This window comes from Malurus melanocephalus, unplaced genomic scaffold (assembly GCF_030028575.1).
Source record: "Malurus melanocephalus ecotype Western Australia unplaced genomic scaffold, MMel_1.1 scaffold_0, whole genome shotgun sequence".
In the NCBI taxonomy this organism is placed as follows: domain Eukaryota; kingdom Metazoa; phylum Chordata; class Aves; order Passeriformes; family Maluridae; genus Malurus; species Malurus melanocephalus.
Genome location: NW_026623232.1, coordinates 4807869 through 4825889, shown reverse-complemented (window position 1 = coordinate 4825889; position 18021 = coordinate 4807869). Strand labels below are relative to the sequence as shown.

Genomic DNA, 18021 nt, shown 5'->3' with positions numbered 1-18021 from the left:
AAAAAAAAAACAAACCTGAAAAGCACCAAAGAACTGCAAGTTATTCAGATAAGAGCTTCATGAACAGCCCATGAACCGGAAAACCTGCCATACGGTGAAAATTAAGAAGCTCAATCTATTCAGCTTCAGGTGGGAAAATTAGGAGGTGGCTTGGACACCTCTGTAAGCAGTTCGGAGAGACACTATCAGAAGATGGAAGATTCTTTATCAGACAAAGACATAACAGGATTTAGCACGAGAAGGTCAAGCTAATTAATTAATAATKAATTTAATTAAATGTTAGTATTAATATAAGGCCTGTGTTTTTCACAGTGASACTAATTAGTAGAGTAAGCAAGGCATTTTAAAAACAGCTTCTTGTTTAAAAAAAACCTCTTTGGATGGAAGTATTTGGGCTCTCGACAGAAAAATACATAGATGCTTACAGAAATCCCTAGAGCAATATATTTTGAACCAGTTTGTTTTACAAAATTGTTCTGAAATGTATTTTCTTATGTTAATTTATGCATTTTCATTTTATATTATTCTACTACTATCACATTATAGCATGAAAAATCGTTTAAATCTATTTTCATTTTAATTTTCAAACTGTTAAGTACATTTGCTACATAGTACTGAGTAAATACTAAATTGATGGAAAATCCTTCTATTATAACACAGCAGAAAATCTTCACGCTGCCAAAAGTGTGAAATATTTCATGTGCCATGAAGTTTCTGATGACCTTAATGATTTCAAAATATAAAATAGGATTCACTGTCTCCATTGTCAATCACAGTGTCTGTATACTGCAGGCATTGCTTGCTGTCAGTTGTTGCTGATGACCTGTAAGACTAGTAAAAAAAAAAAGAATAAGTTGCAAAAACAGCATTTTAAAACTACATGGAGAGAAAATATTTGCAATGCTAGAATTGTCCACAGTATGAGAGGATCTGATTTACAGCCATGTCTGATACCCTCRCATTAAAACTGTTTACCTGAGGAATGGTCTTTCCCACTTAGACCTTCTAAAATACATGCTCCAGCACAGACAAACCTTGCAGTCTCGGCTCAGGTCAGACTTGATGACTAATGAGTCTGTCCACACAGAATAACCTGCCTTTTGGATCCAGGGAGCCTTCCAGCTGAAAACATTCCAGTCGCCTCTGTTGCTGCACTCTGTGTTGCACAAGGGTCGTAGGAGGCTCAACCTGATGTCTTTGCAGATGAAGCAGGATTGGAAGATGATGTGGTTTGAGCCCCCACTTYCAAAACCCTCCAGCTGCTAATGGGTCCTTGATCCAGAGAAGAGCTAATCCAAAGAAATTGCCCTAAACATCTACCGTGGAAGTGCCAAGTCGTCAGCACCAACTGTTTTTAGTGCCTCCCAGTGTCCCCCTGTCATTAGGAGTAATGAATGAATAACCTGCAGGGCAGTTAGACCCATGAAATGTCAAAAAAAATAAAAAAAAAAAAAAAAAAGTTAAAAAAAAAGTCCTCGGAGCCACCATCAAATGTAGTAATGGGAAATCAGGGTGAAGAGATGGAGTCAAAAGATTCCCCTATCTGGACAACCCTAATTGGGTCTAAACAGGAGACATTCCCAAGCCAGGAGYTGGACTGTGGTGATCCTTGTGGGTCCCTTCCAACACAACGTGTTCCATRACCCTGTAAAGCTGGGCTGTGTGGAGGCTCACTGTGACCCATGGTGACACCATGCCACCCCTGCTGCCACAGCAGGGAGGAGGGCTGTGCTCTGGCTGCCCAGGCATCTGCCTATAGGTGTCACTTACATTTTGATTTGAACCACGGGAATCTCATAATCCCTTTGCTTTGCCCTTGGTGAGCCAAAGGATAGAGGAGGTAAAATGAGCCCAGGGTGGCCTCTTGTTTCTTTGGAGTCTACATTAGCAGCTGGAATATCTCATGTGTATCCCAGGTTGCTTGGGACAGGTCCATTGTTTGTGAACATTCCCGAGCCTCTTTCTCATCTTGCATCCTTGTATAATATCTTCTAATATGCATCCCATTTTGCTGGAAAACTTGCCCTATTCTGTTGCAAAATAGCCTCTGCTTAGCAATACATCTCTGCCTTCATCCTCGTGTGGAGCTGAGCAGCCCACCTTCACATCAGCATGGGATTCTTGAAAATGCCACAGTCTCACTCCTTGGACTCTTTACAGTTGAACTGAGATGGCTTTAAACAGCATTTTGATAGCCTGGGATGGGAGAAGCCTCTGTCAGTGTTTTTGTGTGGAACAGCACAGGCAAAGCTGGCTCAGCCACCTGCCAGAGGTTTGGTTTGTGTGGCAGAGATGGAGCCCAGGGAAGTGAGCCATGCATGCTTGTTAGATGAGAGCAGGTTAAAGAGATAAGGAAGCGCTCTAACTGAGCTGTGGTGTTTACAGGCCCTGGAAAGAAAGCAGTGCTTGCTGCCCAGGGCTGAGGCTGGGCAAAGCCAATGGCACAGGCTGGCACTGCTGTCCCTCATGGGTGACGTGTAGGAACATCACCTGGAAAAGATCCTGGAGAAATCACCTGGCTTTGGTGTTTTAAAATTCACTGTCATCTAAAGAAGTTATGGTAGGACAGGACTGTAGTGCTCCTGGGTGCCTCTGCTCATGCCATGGCACTGCCTTTTGTTTGCAGACACCTAACAAAACCCAGCCTAAAAAATGAAACTGAACACTGCAATTTGTTCTTAGATTTGTTGTAAATGAACTCATTTTCCTGAAGATCTCTCTCTTGATTTCTCATCAAGAAAACCAACTGCAAACTAAGGCTGCTCAAGAGGCTAATGGACACTAGAAAAGCAGATAGCAAAAGCCTGATGGAAACAATGCAAAAAAGGGGGAGAATAAAAAGGTAACGTGTGTTAAGGGTTTGATCATGCTTCCAGTTCACACTCCAGTTAGTTCCTCTAACGTAAATCTAAACCTGGGAAAATTAACAGCAAAGAAACATTTCAATAATCCATTTAAATTTGAATCTCTGCAACAGAAATACTAAGGTACAAAACATTTTCATGTGGGCTTCAGAGATGGATTTACAAAACAGAAAAATACTTTTTTCAAACCAGAAATCATTAATACACCTTCAGTAACTATGGCTTGTCTTGAATTAACCTAGAGGACAGATTTGCTACCTCTCCTCACATTATCATAGAAGCCAATTGAACTACTTGTGAGTAAAATATTACTAAAAAAAATAAGACTATCAAAGCCAAATCATATGTAAATAATATCTTTCAAAGTCTGCTGAACAYGTTTTCTAGCCACAGGGTGGTAATATTTTAATTATCAAAACATAAAAATGCTCCCTGCAAAAGCCCAAGAGTCCAAAGTTTTTTAATTAAGTCCATAAAAATAAATATATTAGGTTGACAATTGTAGAAGGCTTTAAATAATGTACTAAACTTCTTTTAGTTTTTTCTGATTAAAATAGCTCCAGCTGGTGTCATCAAACCTTTTGCATCAGCAGTGCTAGTGGAAATATGTTTTAATAAAAACTGGAATTTTCTTGATTCTGTACTGTCTTGACTTTTAAAGGTCTGTGTGAAAAGCACAAACATAGTGATATGCAAGGCAGCATCACAACATTTAGCAACAACACAGAAATTACAGTTAATGAACTATTTTAGCTGCAGTGACCTGTAAATGAAATGTGTTACCTTAACTAGCTCTTGATCAGCTTCCTTGGGAACTGGCAGYCTGTTCTGGAGTTACCAGCTAAACAGGGAATAAATACTGTGTGCTTCCAGCACTCACACAAACTAGCTCACCAGAATAAACCTTCATAAGCATTTTTGAAAGTCAGGGTAGTGTTTCCACAGAAAAAACAAGAGAATTGACCCAAACTGCATTTTACTGGAATGACAAAATAAATCTTCACATTTACATTTGTGCTAATGAAAGGAGTTGAATGACTCATTCAAAACTTTTCACATTTTGTATTAATTAATTTCTACTGCTTTTGAAATGGTTGGGGGTTCTTGATGCTAACATTTTCAACTCTTACTTTGTGAAACATTTGCTAGTTCTTGGCGAAGCTGTAGTATTAACATTAACATCCTTTATGGCTAGAAATATCCTTCTATTTTAAAGAAATAAAAGGTGCATTAAAGAGTAAAGTAACTAGCAGCTGCCATCACAGTGTCATCAGTGAGCTCATCAACATCGTCTGTATAGTATTATATTTCATCTGTCTGTGTAGTATAAATCATCTAAGTTTGGTCTCTGGGCCTTAAACCTTCAGTCTCCCATCTCTGGTCGAGCCAACCAATTGCAGATGGCTTAGTCCTTAGAAGAGGCAAAAGGGAACTTGCAGCTGTGAGCACTGCTCTTAAGGGTGATGTCTGAAGGGAGAGCAGGGCTTTTAATTCAGAAAGACTGCATTCACATAGCAAGCCAAGACACTGCAGGTTTTAAGTATCTTATATCTGAATACAGGTAGATGAGTCTATGACAGTGAATATGTCTCAGTTTTCAGCTTCATTTTWGTTGTAAGAGTGTGTCTGTAAGCAATATCCCCAAGCATCACTATCATATCTGACAGGCCCCATGTTGCACTAGTGGGTAAGTTTGACTTAGGCTATTACTGACTGATAATTTCCAAATTGTGTTATGAAATCACCCATAATAAATTGTCCACTCACATCAGCAAACRATGTTTTTTCTTGTTCTAATTTACAAGAGGAATAAAAATAAACTAATAATAGTTTTTAGTTATTCAGCCTCATGCCATTGCAAATCACAGTGAGCAGTAGAGGTTTGCACCAGAAGTCCCAGCTGACATAGGTGGGTCGCAGCCAGGAGGGAGGGAGAGAGCTCTATTAGACAAGGTGGGGGATCCCCATGGAGCATTCAGGTAAAAAGGTGCTGCATTTTTCTCTCCAATTTTTTCCACCTCTTATACTAAGTGTGGCACTATCTCAGCTTGGTTCTGGAATATTTTGGTTGTATCCTTGAGAGAGGAGAAGATATCAATGAAAAAATCCCATTGCAAATTTCCTGGAAAAGTCTGGGTGCTCTTCTCTAGAAGAGACACTGTCAGGGCTCASGGACTTGCTGCTGGTTCTTGCTGGTGCAAGAGGAGGAGCCAAAGCCTCTGTGCTGCTTACGATTTTATAACATCCAGCACARTATAGAAATTGCTCTGCATGACACCAAAAGACAAGAAGAGGGAAATCTTTAAGGAGCCTGMCTTAGGAACCTAGGGGAAAAAATTGATTCCGTAAATGTTTAAGAGAAAAGTGAGAGTATAAAGACACCGTTATTAACGTGGTTTGAAAGACAGGATGTTAATGCAGCTGAAAGCTATTGCTGGTTGGACCTGCCAGGACATCCCCAGCTACACGGGTGCATCAGCAGCCGGAGGGGCTTTGACTCTGTTGACGTAGGTAGTTATAATCAGGAGAAAGTGGAGAGAAGGCACAGGAGGATGGAGACCAATAAACAAAAAAGAAAGGGGGGAGAAAGAGAGAGAGGAAAGAAAGGACAGAGAGAAAAGGGAAAAGGAGAAAGAGAGAAAATGTGGGGGGAGAAGAAGAGAAATGGCAAGGAGAGCAAGCGAGACTGTATTTCTATAATTACTGTGGATTGGCTCGGATTAAGGGCAACTAGCTATCTCTTGGTTTTTGCTTTTTATATAACAACTAATCTCCTTCTAATCAGTTATTATTAAATTATATTCCATTTTTAATTCATTCACAGATCATTGGTGGCACAATTTGGACATCTGGACAGATAATTGAATAGAGATAATTTATGTAAATGAGGAACAGTTGTGTACAAAGGTGGGGGAGGGGAAATTTCAACTCCCAAGGCCGGTGACCTAATGAGGAGTCTCCAAAAGCTGCCCTTGCTCCCTGGAAGTACTCAGGTGTGAGGGGGGAGGCTAGGAATATTTGTGTATTATGTATACAAGAGGCCAACAAGCCTGAGCTCTCTCACTTTACCTGAGGGACAAACCTGCATTGMACATCATTTCTCTGAAGGCTGAAAACAGTGGCCAAATCAGCACCTGGAGGTGCCTCCCAGGGAGAGGATGTTTCTAACCCAGATTTTTTCATGCTTTACAGTGTGAGATCCCAGTGCTGCACTGACCTGACCATAGGGTGGTAGCAGCAGTGAAGGAGCTGCTTCAACTCAGAACACCAGCTGGCTGCCAAGCCTAGTACCTCATGCAGGCCTGAGTGGAACCCTGGGGGTTATTTTTTATGTTTCAAGTGCTTCTCTGCTCTGTGACAGACATGGTCTAATCAGTCTAATCTTTCATTGCTCGTCCCAAACTCTAAATTTTGAAATCAGGGAAAACTCATGTAGATAGACTTCAAAGAGAGGTTCTATGATCAAAGGCAGTAGCCAAGCACCACAGAGGAACTGGACTAAAGCATTGTGGTAGCAGCAATGTGAAAGAACTGCTCCAAGATTCTGGCTTATTGTTATCCATATAGGAACTATCAGAATGAGCAAATGGAGAAATGGAGTCAAATACTGTCCAGARAGAGAACACAATGTGGCTGTGGGATCCATCAGACCCAGCGTGAATACCTACAGGGTAGGGAGCCTATTTTGGGCATGTCCATTCTAGCCAGAGGACTTTGACCAATAGGCTCAATAGAGCCTAGGACATGGTTTATGTTACCTTGATACCAGTGTCTACACTGGATTGGGAGAATTGCATCTCCATTGACTTTATTGATGAGATAGATATTGACTACAGAAGTAGCCCAGGACTAGCTCAGGTGTGGGCATCTGAAGTTAAGTAAGGTGGGTCCCACCATAAGGGAGGCGAGGTATTACTCTGCTTCTGCAAGTAATGGAACAGCACAACTGCATATTCCTCTGCCTCAGAACAAGGGAAGATTAAAATGAAGTTCTTGTTCTGGGCTGTGGTTGTATTACTTTTCTACTRCATTTGGATGCCACAGAGCTAGGTGCTGAAGAAAGAAGCATGATAGTTAAATTTATCTTCCAAAGGGGGAAAGAATGCTTAACTCAATTGCCATAGCAAAAATCTAATTTCCATCACTCTATCATAACAGGAGGAATTTTACCATACATACTGAATTGTCTTAGTATTATGGAACTGTTGSAGGAAGGGAACACCATAGATGCATTCAGTGTGTGGGAAGACTACTCCCAAGATTTGTTTGTCAAAATAAATTCAGGTCGAATTGCCAAGAATATTCATTAATTTCATTGCAAATGAAATTAAACTGGTTCAAATGACCTTCTTGCCCAGTGTCAGAAATACACTGGGCTTTGTTCAGCTCCACAAGAGATTTTTTGTTGATTAAAAAATTCCCTTTTCAGGTCTGTTCTTAAGGCTCTAATTAGCAAAATGTGAAATTGCCATTGGAAAAATTATTGTGAATTTTCAGATTGGAGTTATCACTGACAAAGAGAATGCAGCCAAATGACTGAGTGCAACTACAAGGYTGGTACAAATGTTTTCAGCAAGGGGGGCTTAAATCGACCCTTCTTCAACTCTTCACAAACAATGAAGAAAGCTCAACAGGCTGTGTATTAATGCCATTTGCAGGATACTGAGTGGGGAGAATTCATGCTATCAGGGGAAGAGGACCGGAGTGCTGCAGCATAGAGAACATAGGAGGGAGTCAACTCAGCAAACTGATGTAAGGGAAAAATCCCAGAGCCAAAAAATGTGCCTCAGAGACAGACAGCAAGGCAGTGTGAACCGCTAGGCATAATAGTTTGGTGTGATCATAATGTACATTTGCAATTTGACAAAGCTCTAAAAAAGATTGAGACAGCTCCACATTCAGAAACATGACATTGTGGAGCAGCCTATTAATGTTATATTTCTCCAGTGTTAAAACTCAAATTTTCTGTGCAGTTTTGCAGTCCCATTTTTTAAGGAAACACTGATAAACTGCACAGAGTGTAGATAAGAAAAGAGGAAAGAAAATGCTTTGGAACTTGAGGTTTTGGTCTGTGAACCATGCAGAGATGTGTCTGACTTAACAGATAACTGAAGAGAGAGGAGTAGTAATTCCTCAAGTACCAGAAAGGTACAAAATTTCATGAGGAAGACTAAGACTTGGGCTAGCACCAGGAAAAGGAGTGCTGTTCACTAAGTGAAAGGCAGATCACAGGTCACCTATGCACAGGATAAAGGTAAGCATTGAGAGGGGATGGATGATGTTAAACTGTAGACATTTTCCCAGCTGGTAGAACTGTGGGAACCCTGTCATGGGGAGCATTTAATAGATTAGAAATTTTCACTCTCACACACTTGCCCTCATACTGATGGTAGCCACCACTGCAGGACAGAGGAGCTGTGCAATGCTGCTGACTCCTTGCATCCTACCTGCTTGGCTCATATAAATCCCAGTGAAGGCAGGAAACTCCTACATAATGTGCCAACCTCTTTGACATGTTTTCCTGCAATCTTCTGTATGCTCTGTGTCTTYTCTGATACTGCTCTCCCGTAGCTTATTGAGGGCTGCTAGATGTCTTAGGGTTTCAAACCAGTTTTCCTTATGACCATTAAACTAATTTAGTAATTTGTGATACASTCCATTAAGAAGGGACAATTACATTCGCTTGTTTGTTTTATCATATTTTGAAATATTAAGCCCTCTTTTCTGTTATAGTGGAAAAGCTTCATGAGAAATGGAGCACTGCTGTGCATCCTAAACTTATCCAGTCTGGGGTAGTGTATTTCCTTTACAAACTTATTCAGTAGCCAAACCTCGCTGACATTTATCTCCATTTAATCTCCAGTTTCCCTCACTTCATCATGGACTTAGTCAACTGCATTTTCCCAAAGGAGCAGGTGGGCTGTGATGAAAATGCAGACTCAGACATAATTGACTCTGAGAGAGCTTTGAAGACCAGAGCTAATATCCTGGCTTGGCAGACAATGCAACGTGAGAATCAGCACGACATCTAGAACACAATGGTGAGCTTCTCGTAGTGACTCAAAGATGGATCCTGAGAATGTGTCCACCTTTAATCCCAGATATAATGGATACCAGTCCAAGGCCCATCTGGCCAAGGTCTGTCTCTGGTCTGTCAGGTCTCATGGTCTGTCTCTGATCTAAAATGAAAGGGTTTGTGCTCCTCAGACAGACAAGGATGTGTGGAGCATCAAGTGTGATACAAGTGTATGATACAAGCATCCTGGTTTGTATCAGCAATACAATAGTGTGTCCAGCAGGAYCAGAGTAGTGATTGTCCCCTGTACTCAGCACTGGTGAGGGTACACCTTGAGTCTTGTGCCCAGTTCTAGGCCACTCACTATAAGAAAGACATTAAGGAGCTGGAGCATGTCCAGAGAAAGGCAATGGAGCTGGTGATGGGTCTGGAGCACAAGTCCTGTGGGGAGCACCTGAGGGAGCTGGGGTTGCTTAGCCTGGGGAAAACGGGGCTCAGGAGGGACCTTGTGGTTCTGTACAACTACCTGGCAGGAGGTTGTAGACAGGTGACATTTAGTCTTTTCTCTCAAGGAGCAAGGAATAGGAAAAGGGGAAATGGCTCCAGGTTGTACCACGGGAGGTTTAGATTGGATATTAAGAAAAATTTCTTCATGGAAGGGGTTGCCAAGCACTGGAACAGGCTGAACAGGGAAGTGGTTGAAGCACCATGCCGGAGGTATTTATAAGACAGGTAGATGTGGGCTTTAGGGGCATGGTTTAGTGCTGGGTAAATGGTTGGACTCAATGATATTAAAAGTCTTTTCCAACATAAATGGTCCTACACTTATATTTCGTGATTAAGAATGTAGGGCCAAGGAAAGAAGCTGATGAAGCACAATCATACCGACTGAAAAGAGCTGGGAATAGAGACAAAGGCTGAAGGAAAAAAWTTTCAGCCTTTACCTGAAATTCCATTAGTTGTAGTGGATACTCATGCCAACCTCATACATTTACAACCTCTCTAGATTTCCCCAAGGAAATGTTGCAGAAATAGATATTTCTGTTAAGGTACATACACAGTTTATTGTAAGTCTTCAAGGCATCACTTGATTTAGTTTTCCTAGCAGGGAGGAGTGGTACCAGCAATTAGGTTGGTTATCTGGTGGTGATAGGGAAGCAGATGGTCACACCACTCGTTTAACTCTCACATCAGTGCTTAATCAGTTATGGGCTGACATTGCTGTGATCTGAGTSGCACACCCCTGCTCTTTTCCTTTATCCAGGCTCCAGAAGATGGTAAGGGCCAATATTTTGTCCATCTCTAGAGTTCAGTCAGCTCTTTGGGTTTCCATCATTTTTCAGGTCTCCATCTGGTCATCATTCCTGGCTAGTAAGAATACAGGGGGGTGTGAGGGACAAGAGCAGTGATTTGTTCAGTGAACCAGTATCATTTCCTCATGCCTTGTCTCTCTCTGTGTACTTGTATATCAAACACTGCTGAAGGTTCGATGGTGGATGTCAGAAATGGGATGGAATGCTAGAAAACTGGGACTAGTGGGAACGCAGAGAAGCTGCCATGTCATTCTTGACAGACAAGTAATTTCTTCCAGAGTCTCCCTTGCAGTCTCCTTTGCTCCCCCCGCTAATTTTTCTTAATTTTGCTCCTAATGTCTAACACAGACCTTTCATGCTACAATTTCCTGTGCCATGGGCACAAGAGGGCAGCTTTTTTTCCTTCTTCCTGTACAACTTTCATGCCTGGGGGTTTTCTTTTACCCTCTCTCTGTCTTCCCTCTTCAAGTTACATGGCACCACTTCTTTCCTTGCAGGACATGTCTCAGATCTGTGATAATTTTCATTGCCCTCCATTAGTCCCTCACCAAGGAGTCCACTTAGAAAGACAATGCCAAAACTGGGTTCAGTACATCATCTGAAGTCTCAACAATGCTGAATACAAGGAAAGAAAATTTTCAGAGGTCTTAACAGCTGTAGTCTTAGCTATTCTTTACAGTAGGAGGTTTTATTTATTTGCAACACTATACTATTTCTGACAGGACTTGTAATCCCTTCTAACCCCTACTGCTTTTTTTTGGAAGAATTGCTGCATAACAAGTTGTTTTCCAACCCCTGTTTATGGGGGTTGAATTTCATTCTTTCTACATCACATTCATTGCATGGTTTCTTACTGATTTGCATCTACGTTTTTTCACCACTTTCTAAAGTTGTCAAGATGATTTTGAATGCTAAGTCTTACCTTCGCTGTTCTTAATGTGCCTTCCAGGTCTGTGTCTTCCTGATGTGCCCACTCCCTCTTTTGTCATCCATGTTGTTAGTTCAATCAGTGAGCAGAACCAGACCCAGAGCTGGAGCTATTCTCAATACGTCCTTTATTTTTATAGTAAAACACTGAGGACTATTTGCTGAGCACATTTTTCAACTAATTTTTCATCTATCTAACATTAGTTTCTGCTAATTTATATTTCCGTAGTTTACTCATAAGAATAGCTTTTGAAACAGAGCCTAAACAGCTCACGGAAGTAAAGATACACAACATCTTCTGTTCCTTCTTTACCTACAAGACCTCTTGCCATGCGACAGCAAGAAATTGAYTGGAAGGGACTGATTGTTGACAAATGCACACTGAAAACAATTGATTGTCTCATTTTAGCCTTTGATATTCAGAGATAACTAGATGGTTTATTCCAAAATTTTAATGGAAAAGGGAATTGAGCTGATTGGTCTATAATTACCCATCAMCCTTTCCTTCACTCTTATAAGAGCATTTCCAGTGATTTTCCTGTACTCCACCACATCTCTACAGACTCTGGAAGAGAGCCACTACTGACTCTGAGACTGCTGTAGCCAAATTTCTAAGCACCTTCAATGAAGCTCGTTATGCCAAATAAATCTGAATGCATCTGGTTCGATAACATTACCTCTCCTATACACTTTTCTTACTCTATGCCAAGATTTTACTTCTTTATCACTGTTACTAGTTTCTCTAATATTATCCTCTGTCAATAATTTTCACTCCCTGTTGAGCAGAGATCCAATATTTTGCTTATTCTTCCTCTTGGTACTAATGAATTTACAGAATSATTTCTTGTTCCCTTTGATTATCCTGCCACTTACAAACTTATTTTATGCTTGGCCTTTTAGATTATTTTCCTACTTGCCTCTGCTGTTCTTCTGTACTCATCTTTTGTGCACCAAGCCACTGCTTATCTTGTGCACACCCTTCCTTCACAAGTGTGAGGTCAATGGAGAATTTGCAAACTAACCAGGTTGTTTTAATTTTTTTTTCCTATTTTACGATAAGACTGCCTCTGCTGGAGCAGAGGAAGATGAGGGACTGAGAGAAATAAGGCTGGTGAATCATGACTTTGCTGCAGTTGAAGAAAAAGGTTAAGGGGCAGGTTGTAGGTTCACGATTGGATTAGGAGATGCCAGAGGCAGGGAAATGCAGGAGAGCCCTTTTTCCCACAGTTGTGTTTGTTGTAAAAGCAATTATTTTGAGCATTATTAAAGATCATAACTGCAGTGCTAATGACATTTGTGTGAAGGCAGTGAGGCTGCATCTTTGAATTCTGCAGTGAGGTGTTAGCCTGCTKCTCCATCGTGTTGGTTGATCTGATCCTCAGCTCACTAACAGTTTCAGGAGTGGGCAGGTTGAGCAGGGTGGGAGACCATAGTGCTGTGCTGCAAGGAGGCTCTGCACTGCAAGGTACCCAGGGATGATGCCAGGGCTCTGGTGTGGCCTCACAGTGGGGCCCTGTCACCTCTCACTGTGCCACCACCAAGCCCCCTGTACAATACCAAACCTTCCTCCTTGACAAAGCTAGGGGCTGAATGCATGGGTAGAGAGCTTGGGGGAATGCCAGGGTGAGGTCCTCCTCAGTGCCCTGTCACATCACCTTGCCAGTGCTGGTCCACRCCCATGTCTTCTCCAGAATCCCAGCTGTCAGTATTCTTGCTCCTTTATACTCCCCATTTTGCCTTGACAACAGGTGCTTCTCCTGCTGCTGCCGCCCTGGGATCTATGCAGACAGCTCCCCTCCCTGTGCTCCTCATTAACACCCCTCCTAACCGGCAGCAGCAGACACCACCAACAGCTCCTTTCCCCTCCAATCCCCTCCCCTTCCCTTCCATAATCTATCTAAATATTAAAATGAGTTTGTCCCTGATTTACATGCGTAAGAAGGGATGTAATAATGAGGACGTAGATTAGAAGATTTAGCACAATCGTTTGTGTAGATTGTGTCCCATCAAAGGGCAGCTCTGACAAGCCGAGATTAAGGAGCAAACAGCTGCCGCTGGAATTCAGTCCATTTGTTTGTTTGCTGTTTTCTCTCTTGACTCCAGCAAACAGTCTCATTAACATGCAAGTGATTTGCCCCTTAAGCCTTTTCCTGTTTATTATTGGGGGAGTTGCTGACAAGGGCTTTGTAGAGTCCCTGGCCCAGTTCTGAGAGATCGACATGCAAATCAAGATTAAAATGGGAAGTAATTAAAAACAAAGAAGGGGCCACGACACCTTGGTCCCCTCTTCCCTTTGAGGGATCTTTAACTTAGGAATCCAGGAGAAGGTGTGGGGTGAAGGGAAATGGAGCTCTGTTCACCATGCCTTGTGGCCCTGGCAGGTCCCTCTTGGCTATGATGTTGAGCTCTCCCTTTCTCCTGCTCTTCTCCACTCCCTCTGCCTCCCTCTCCTCAAAATATGTCTACTAAACTCATTTGCAGCCTTTGCTTCAATGGCCTCATTTGGCATCACCTTCCATATGGCCCCTGCTGCTGCCCACCACAGGTTCAGCATGCTGGGCAGCATGTCCTGTACCCACTGCTGCCTTCATGTGCACAGCCTCTGGCCCAGGGTCCTCTGTGCCCTCTGTCCCCTTAGCAGTGATGTCCCCATCCAGCATCATGACCCTACCAAAAGACCTTGCAGATTTTTCAGAATCCACAGCGAGTGAGGGACAGASACATGCAGGGACTGTGCAGCAGCCATGCTCACAGGCACTGACAGTGATACATAAGGTCTCCTGAATACATAAAAAGGTCTCCTGACGCCACCTGGGCTGTGAAAGCTAGCTCGGGTCACTGGAGCAACACTGAGAACAAAACAGCACAGTGTTTTTCAGTAGCAGCCACACTTAGCTGGTGAGCACTGCTACAAGTGCCAGGGCAGTGACAGTGTCCTCATCCGTGACTCCCCAAGTCCAGCGCACCCTGTCTGCAGCTGTCCAGGGATGACAATTGTGAGGAAAAGCACAACGGATTTCTTGGGCTGAGAGAGAAAGAGAGACTGTCACATAAATCTCCTGCAAAGCAAGCAGCCTTTTCTCTTCATTTATCAGAGCACTTGCTCTATCCTTTGCAAGACAAGTAAAAATATAATGAAGCCTAGAAACTTGCTCTGGGAAGCAGCCATGGTTATTGAGTGTGTGTCTACACAGACCAGCAGGGACAGACGTGTCTTGTTCTGGCTGGCAGTTGATTCCTGCCTGGCAGCATGGAGCCTGGAGCATCTCCACACTCAACCTCATTCTTGGTCACCCTCAAGGCTCCTGTCTTGGGCTACTCCTGGCCCCAGGGTGATTCCTGCCTAGGTACACAGCTTGCTTGCACCTTGTTAAGCAGACATACCCTCAGTGCCAGGATGAGGCTGTTCACCAGGTGTGACAGTGAACAGTTCTGAAATTTGTGACTTTCCTTCACAGTTTTCTTAAATTCTGATGTTGACAGGCTGCTGTGCACCTTTCCATGGGGCCCAGGGCAAGCAGGAGCTGAGGACAGGCAGCCTGCTCTAGGTGAGCCCAAAACTCTTGGCCTGGGAGACRAGCTGTTGATTTCAGTGGTCACCCAGCTGTCACTGAAGTTGGTTTCATGCATGGCTGGGGAGAGACTGCAACTCTACAACTCTGCAGATTGCATTGCAATGAACATATGTAGGAGAATCACAATGTTTAGAATACGCATGCTGTAAGTACTTTCTAACCTGAGTCCTTTATTTTTATAATCATGGAGTACAGCTGGACAGAGKGATTGGTCAGGAAAGTCTCACTCTCCACCTCTCTCCACTTAACTGTTAATTCCAGAGAAGATCGTGGCTTTCGTAGAAACAACTGTTTAGAGCAGCAATGCTTTCCCCTCAGACTACTTCTACTTGCCAGGGCAGTGCGCTAAGGGACAACCAAAGCAAAACATGGCCAGCCTCAACGTTCCGGCAGTGCACAAAGTAAATGAGATAGTGGCCATGATCCTTGCAAACAGTATTGTGTACAGACAGAATGACAGGCGGGTGATTGTGAATTCCCTGCTGTTGTTTCCAACTCATTGGCCAAAATAATTAATGAAATGGTTATAGCTTTTGCTTTTTCAAACTCGGAGAATGGCACAGCTTCACTGCTTACCCAGCTTTTTTGTGTGTGTTTGTTGACAGTGCCAAGGGGGAGAAGAGCATTTTCCCAGCCAGGGCACTACCTGTAGGACAGCAGTCTGGTACAACTGGAGTGTGAAGYTCAATCCATGTTAGAGATTCCTGTAGGTATCTTTTTCCATCTTGAAATTGAATAGCTGCTGGATTCCTCTGCTATAACCTTGCCCCTGTACCCCTCCTTTTCCTCTCCAAGAGGTACCTTTCCAGCCAGCAGACCRGCCCCAGGTTTGCTCCCATAAGAGGTGGCCACGTGCAGTCCCAGCCAGGCCCCTGGCTTTCCCAGCAAGGCAGCACTCAGCTGTACAGAGCTTTGCATGCTYGGTCACCATGCAGTCCCTTCGGCAGGGAGGTCTCCAGGCAGCAACAGCAGCGCCCCAGCAGCAGTAGCACTGCCTCTCTCAGCACCATTTCTTTACCTGTAACAACTCAGCCCTTGTTGCAATTGATTTGCAGTGAATCATTTAAAGTTGCTCCATCAGTCTAGCCCTAACAGATTTCTACTGCCTGTTTCTCTGTTGGTTTTGACTTTTTTCTTTAATTTCCATGAAGATGGAGTTTTGGTTTATAATGGGATAAGGGTTCTGTGGCTTGGGCACTTAAACTCATAGATCCCTGGGTCATTTTTGTTCAAACACAGCACAGTCAAAGCAACCACTGCTTTTCTGATCTAGGGATCAGATCTGGAGAACTTCAGAAGCAAAAGAGTTATGMGTGATTAAGAAGACTGCTAATAATAGATAGTTAGTCAGCCTTGATGTAAGCTGTCTGAGTGCTCCAGCTCTAAATGGGAATGAGCAGGTGAAATCATTGTGCACCTGCAGCATGCCTGCAAATAGACAGGAAATTACTGGAGAGTGCTGTATTCTTGCAGCTCACGTCACCATCCATGACACCATTATGCAGGGCATCCCTCCCAGACTGATCCTCTGAAGGTGGACCTGTTGGACTCCAAAGAGTGGGATCAGCCAAAGGAAGACACATGATGGAGAAATGGGTCTGGAAAAAAAAAAACCACTTACAAATGAGGGAAGCGAGGATACAGGAGTGGTTCCTGATTYTCAAAAAAGAGGTTTTCCAGCAGAAGGATCTAGTGATAAAATGGTGGTTTTGACAAGGGGATAGAGGGGATGCTGAGACCCATGGCTATTGCATTATTTGTGCAGAAGGGTCCTTGCCCAAGCTTCCTGCTGTGGTAAAATAAGCACTCAACGGAGAACAGGGCAGGCAGGAAATAAAAGGGGCCTCAGGGACCCTGCTGCAGYGTGTGCCACCATGTGAGTGGGAAGGTGGGGGAGTCTCTAATGCCTCAGGGTCAGGCCAGCTGCAAGGACCCAGCTCATTCCCCAGCATGGCAACTCTGCAGCCTCTCTTGCACCAGCCAATGACACCCTTTGCAGGGCAGGGGCTGCCTGGTGCCTCTCTTGGRGTTTGTGCTCCAAAAAGTTTCAGGCACAGAAATGACAAGTTGTAGGTGCATCTTCTTTTGGGAGGTCCAGGAAGCGTCTCTAACCTGCATAGACACTTAGCGGGTCCAGGGGCAAGGTTGCATCGCCTAACTTGTCCCTCTAATTGCTGGTGGTTTCATGCACCGACTTTTCCAGACCTCTGCTGGGCTGTTGTTTTTCCTCTCTCAGGAGGAAAAAGTATAAAATTATTCTTATGGACATAATGGGGATTTTTAATCAAAGCCAATGCAATGCAGGGAGCTTCTCTCTTCAGATCTGAGATACTCAACTTGCCCTCCACTGCATCCTTCTTTAGACTATGATTATTGTTGCATTACTATTGCTATTATGTCATAAATTGACGTCTTGTGTTCCTGTTTGTTATCTGGGGATTCTGCTCTAATCTTGACAATCGCTAATGCAGTGTAAATCCAGCACGCTGGGTGATAATCTGGCTACATAAAAAAAAAAAAATACTTTCTAGGCATAATCAAAACCTTTCACTTTAATATTGAGCACAATACTTTTACGATGAAATTGCATTTTCCCCCAGCTCTTCTGCTCTGCAGCTCAGAAGGATACTGTGTTCTGTTTGCCCTTAGATAAAGCAAGTGCTCACTGGGATTTATTGGGCACGGTGTAGGCCCCGGCACAGTGGAGAGCAGTCTGTGTCCTGTGCTCCAGTGACATCCAAAAGTTGGCAGGAGCCTTCTCCTTCCCTGGCCTCGGCAGGGAATGTATCTCCTTCGCCAAACAGAGCTCTGGAGGATGGATGGGGGCTTTCTGGGATTGTGTTAATTCCACACAAAAGTTAATTCAGTATGACTCATTTTTATAGGTAGTAATTAGTGTCCGTTGAAACACTTTTCCAACCGCATGTATCTTCACACCATTAAGCTGGTGCGCTCAGAACTGAGTTGGGCCTGGCTCAGGGACCCGGGCGTGTWTCAGTCCCTTTCTCAGAGATASGCGAGAAGGGTACGAGCGCAGAACRCACGGCAAGCCAGGGAGAGCAAATGCCAAGGGCGAGACGGTGCATTGAGGCTCGGTGGTGCGGGTATTCGCCAGGAACAAACGCCCCCCGCTAAGCCCGCGCCGGGGGRGTTTTTGCAGGCCCGGGCCCCCAGGCAGCAGCAGGGCCGCCCCCCCCTGCGCTGTGGCGGAGCGCGGCTGCCCCTGGCCCGGCGGGGCCCCGTCCGCGCTGCCCCCTCACGGCGGGGCCCCGTACGCGCTGCCCCCTCACGGCGGGGCCCCGTCCGCGCTGCCCCCTCACGGCGGG

At 43.9% G+C, this 18021-nt stretch overlaps 1 protein-coding gene across 2 annotated transcripts in view; it reads right to left on the bottom strand.

Annotated features, from left to right (window-relative positions):
- Positions 1–18021, bottom strand: part of LIN52 (lin-52 DREAM MuvB core complex component) — an 80719-nt gene that overhangs the window by 6858 nt on the left and 55840 nt on the right. The window contains exon 6 of one of the 2 annotated variants that reach the window (XM_057370870.1): positions 266–831. The exons of the other annotated variant lie outside the window; for it this stretch is intronic. Within the exon in view, the coding sequence (XP_057226853.1) occupies positions 806–831 (26 nt within the window). The 3' untranslated portion in view covers positions 266–805. Of the gene's footprint in view, positions 1–265; positions 832–18021 lie in introns of those variants that run through there. 2 annotated transcript variants of the gene reach the window in all.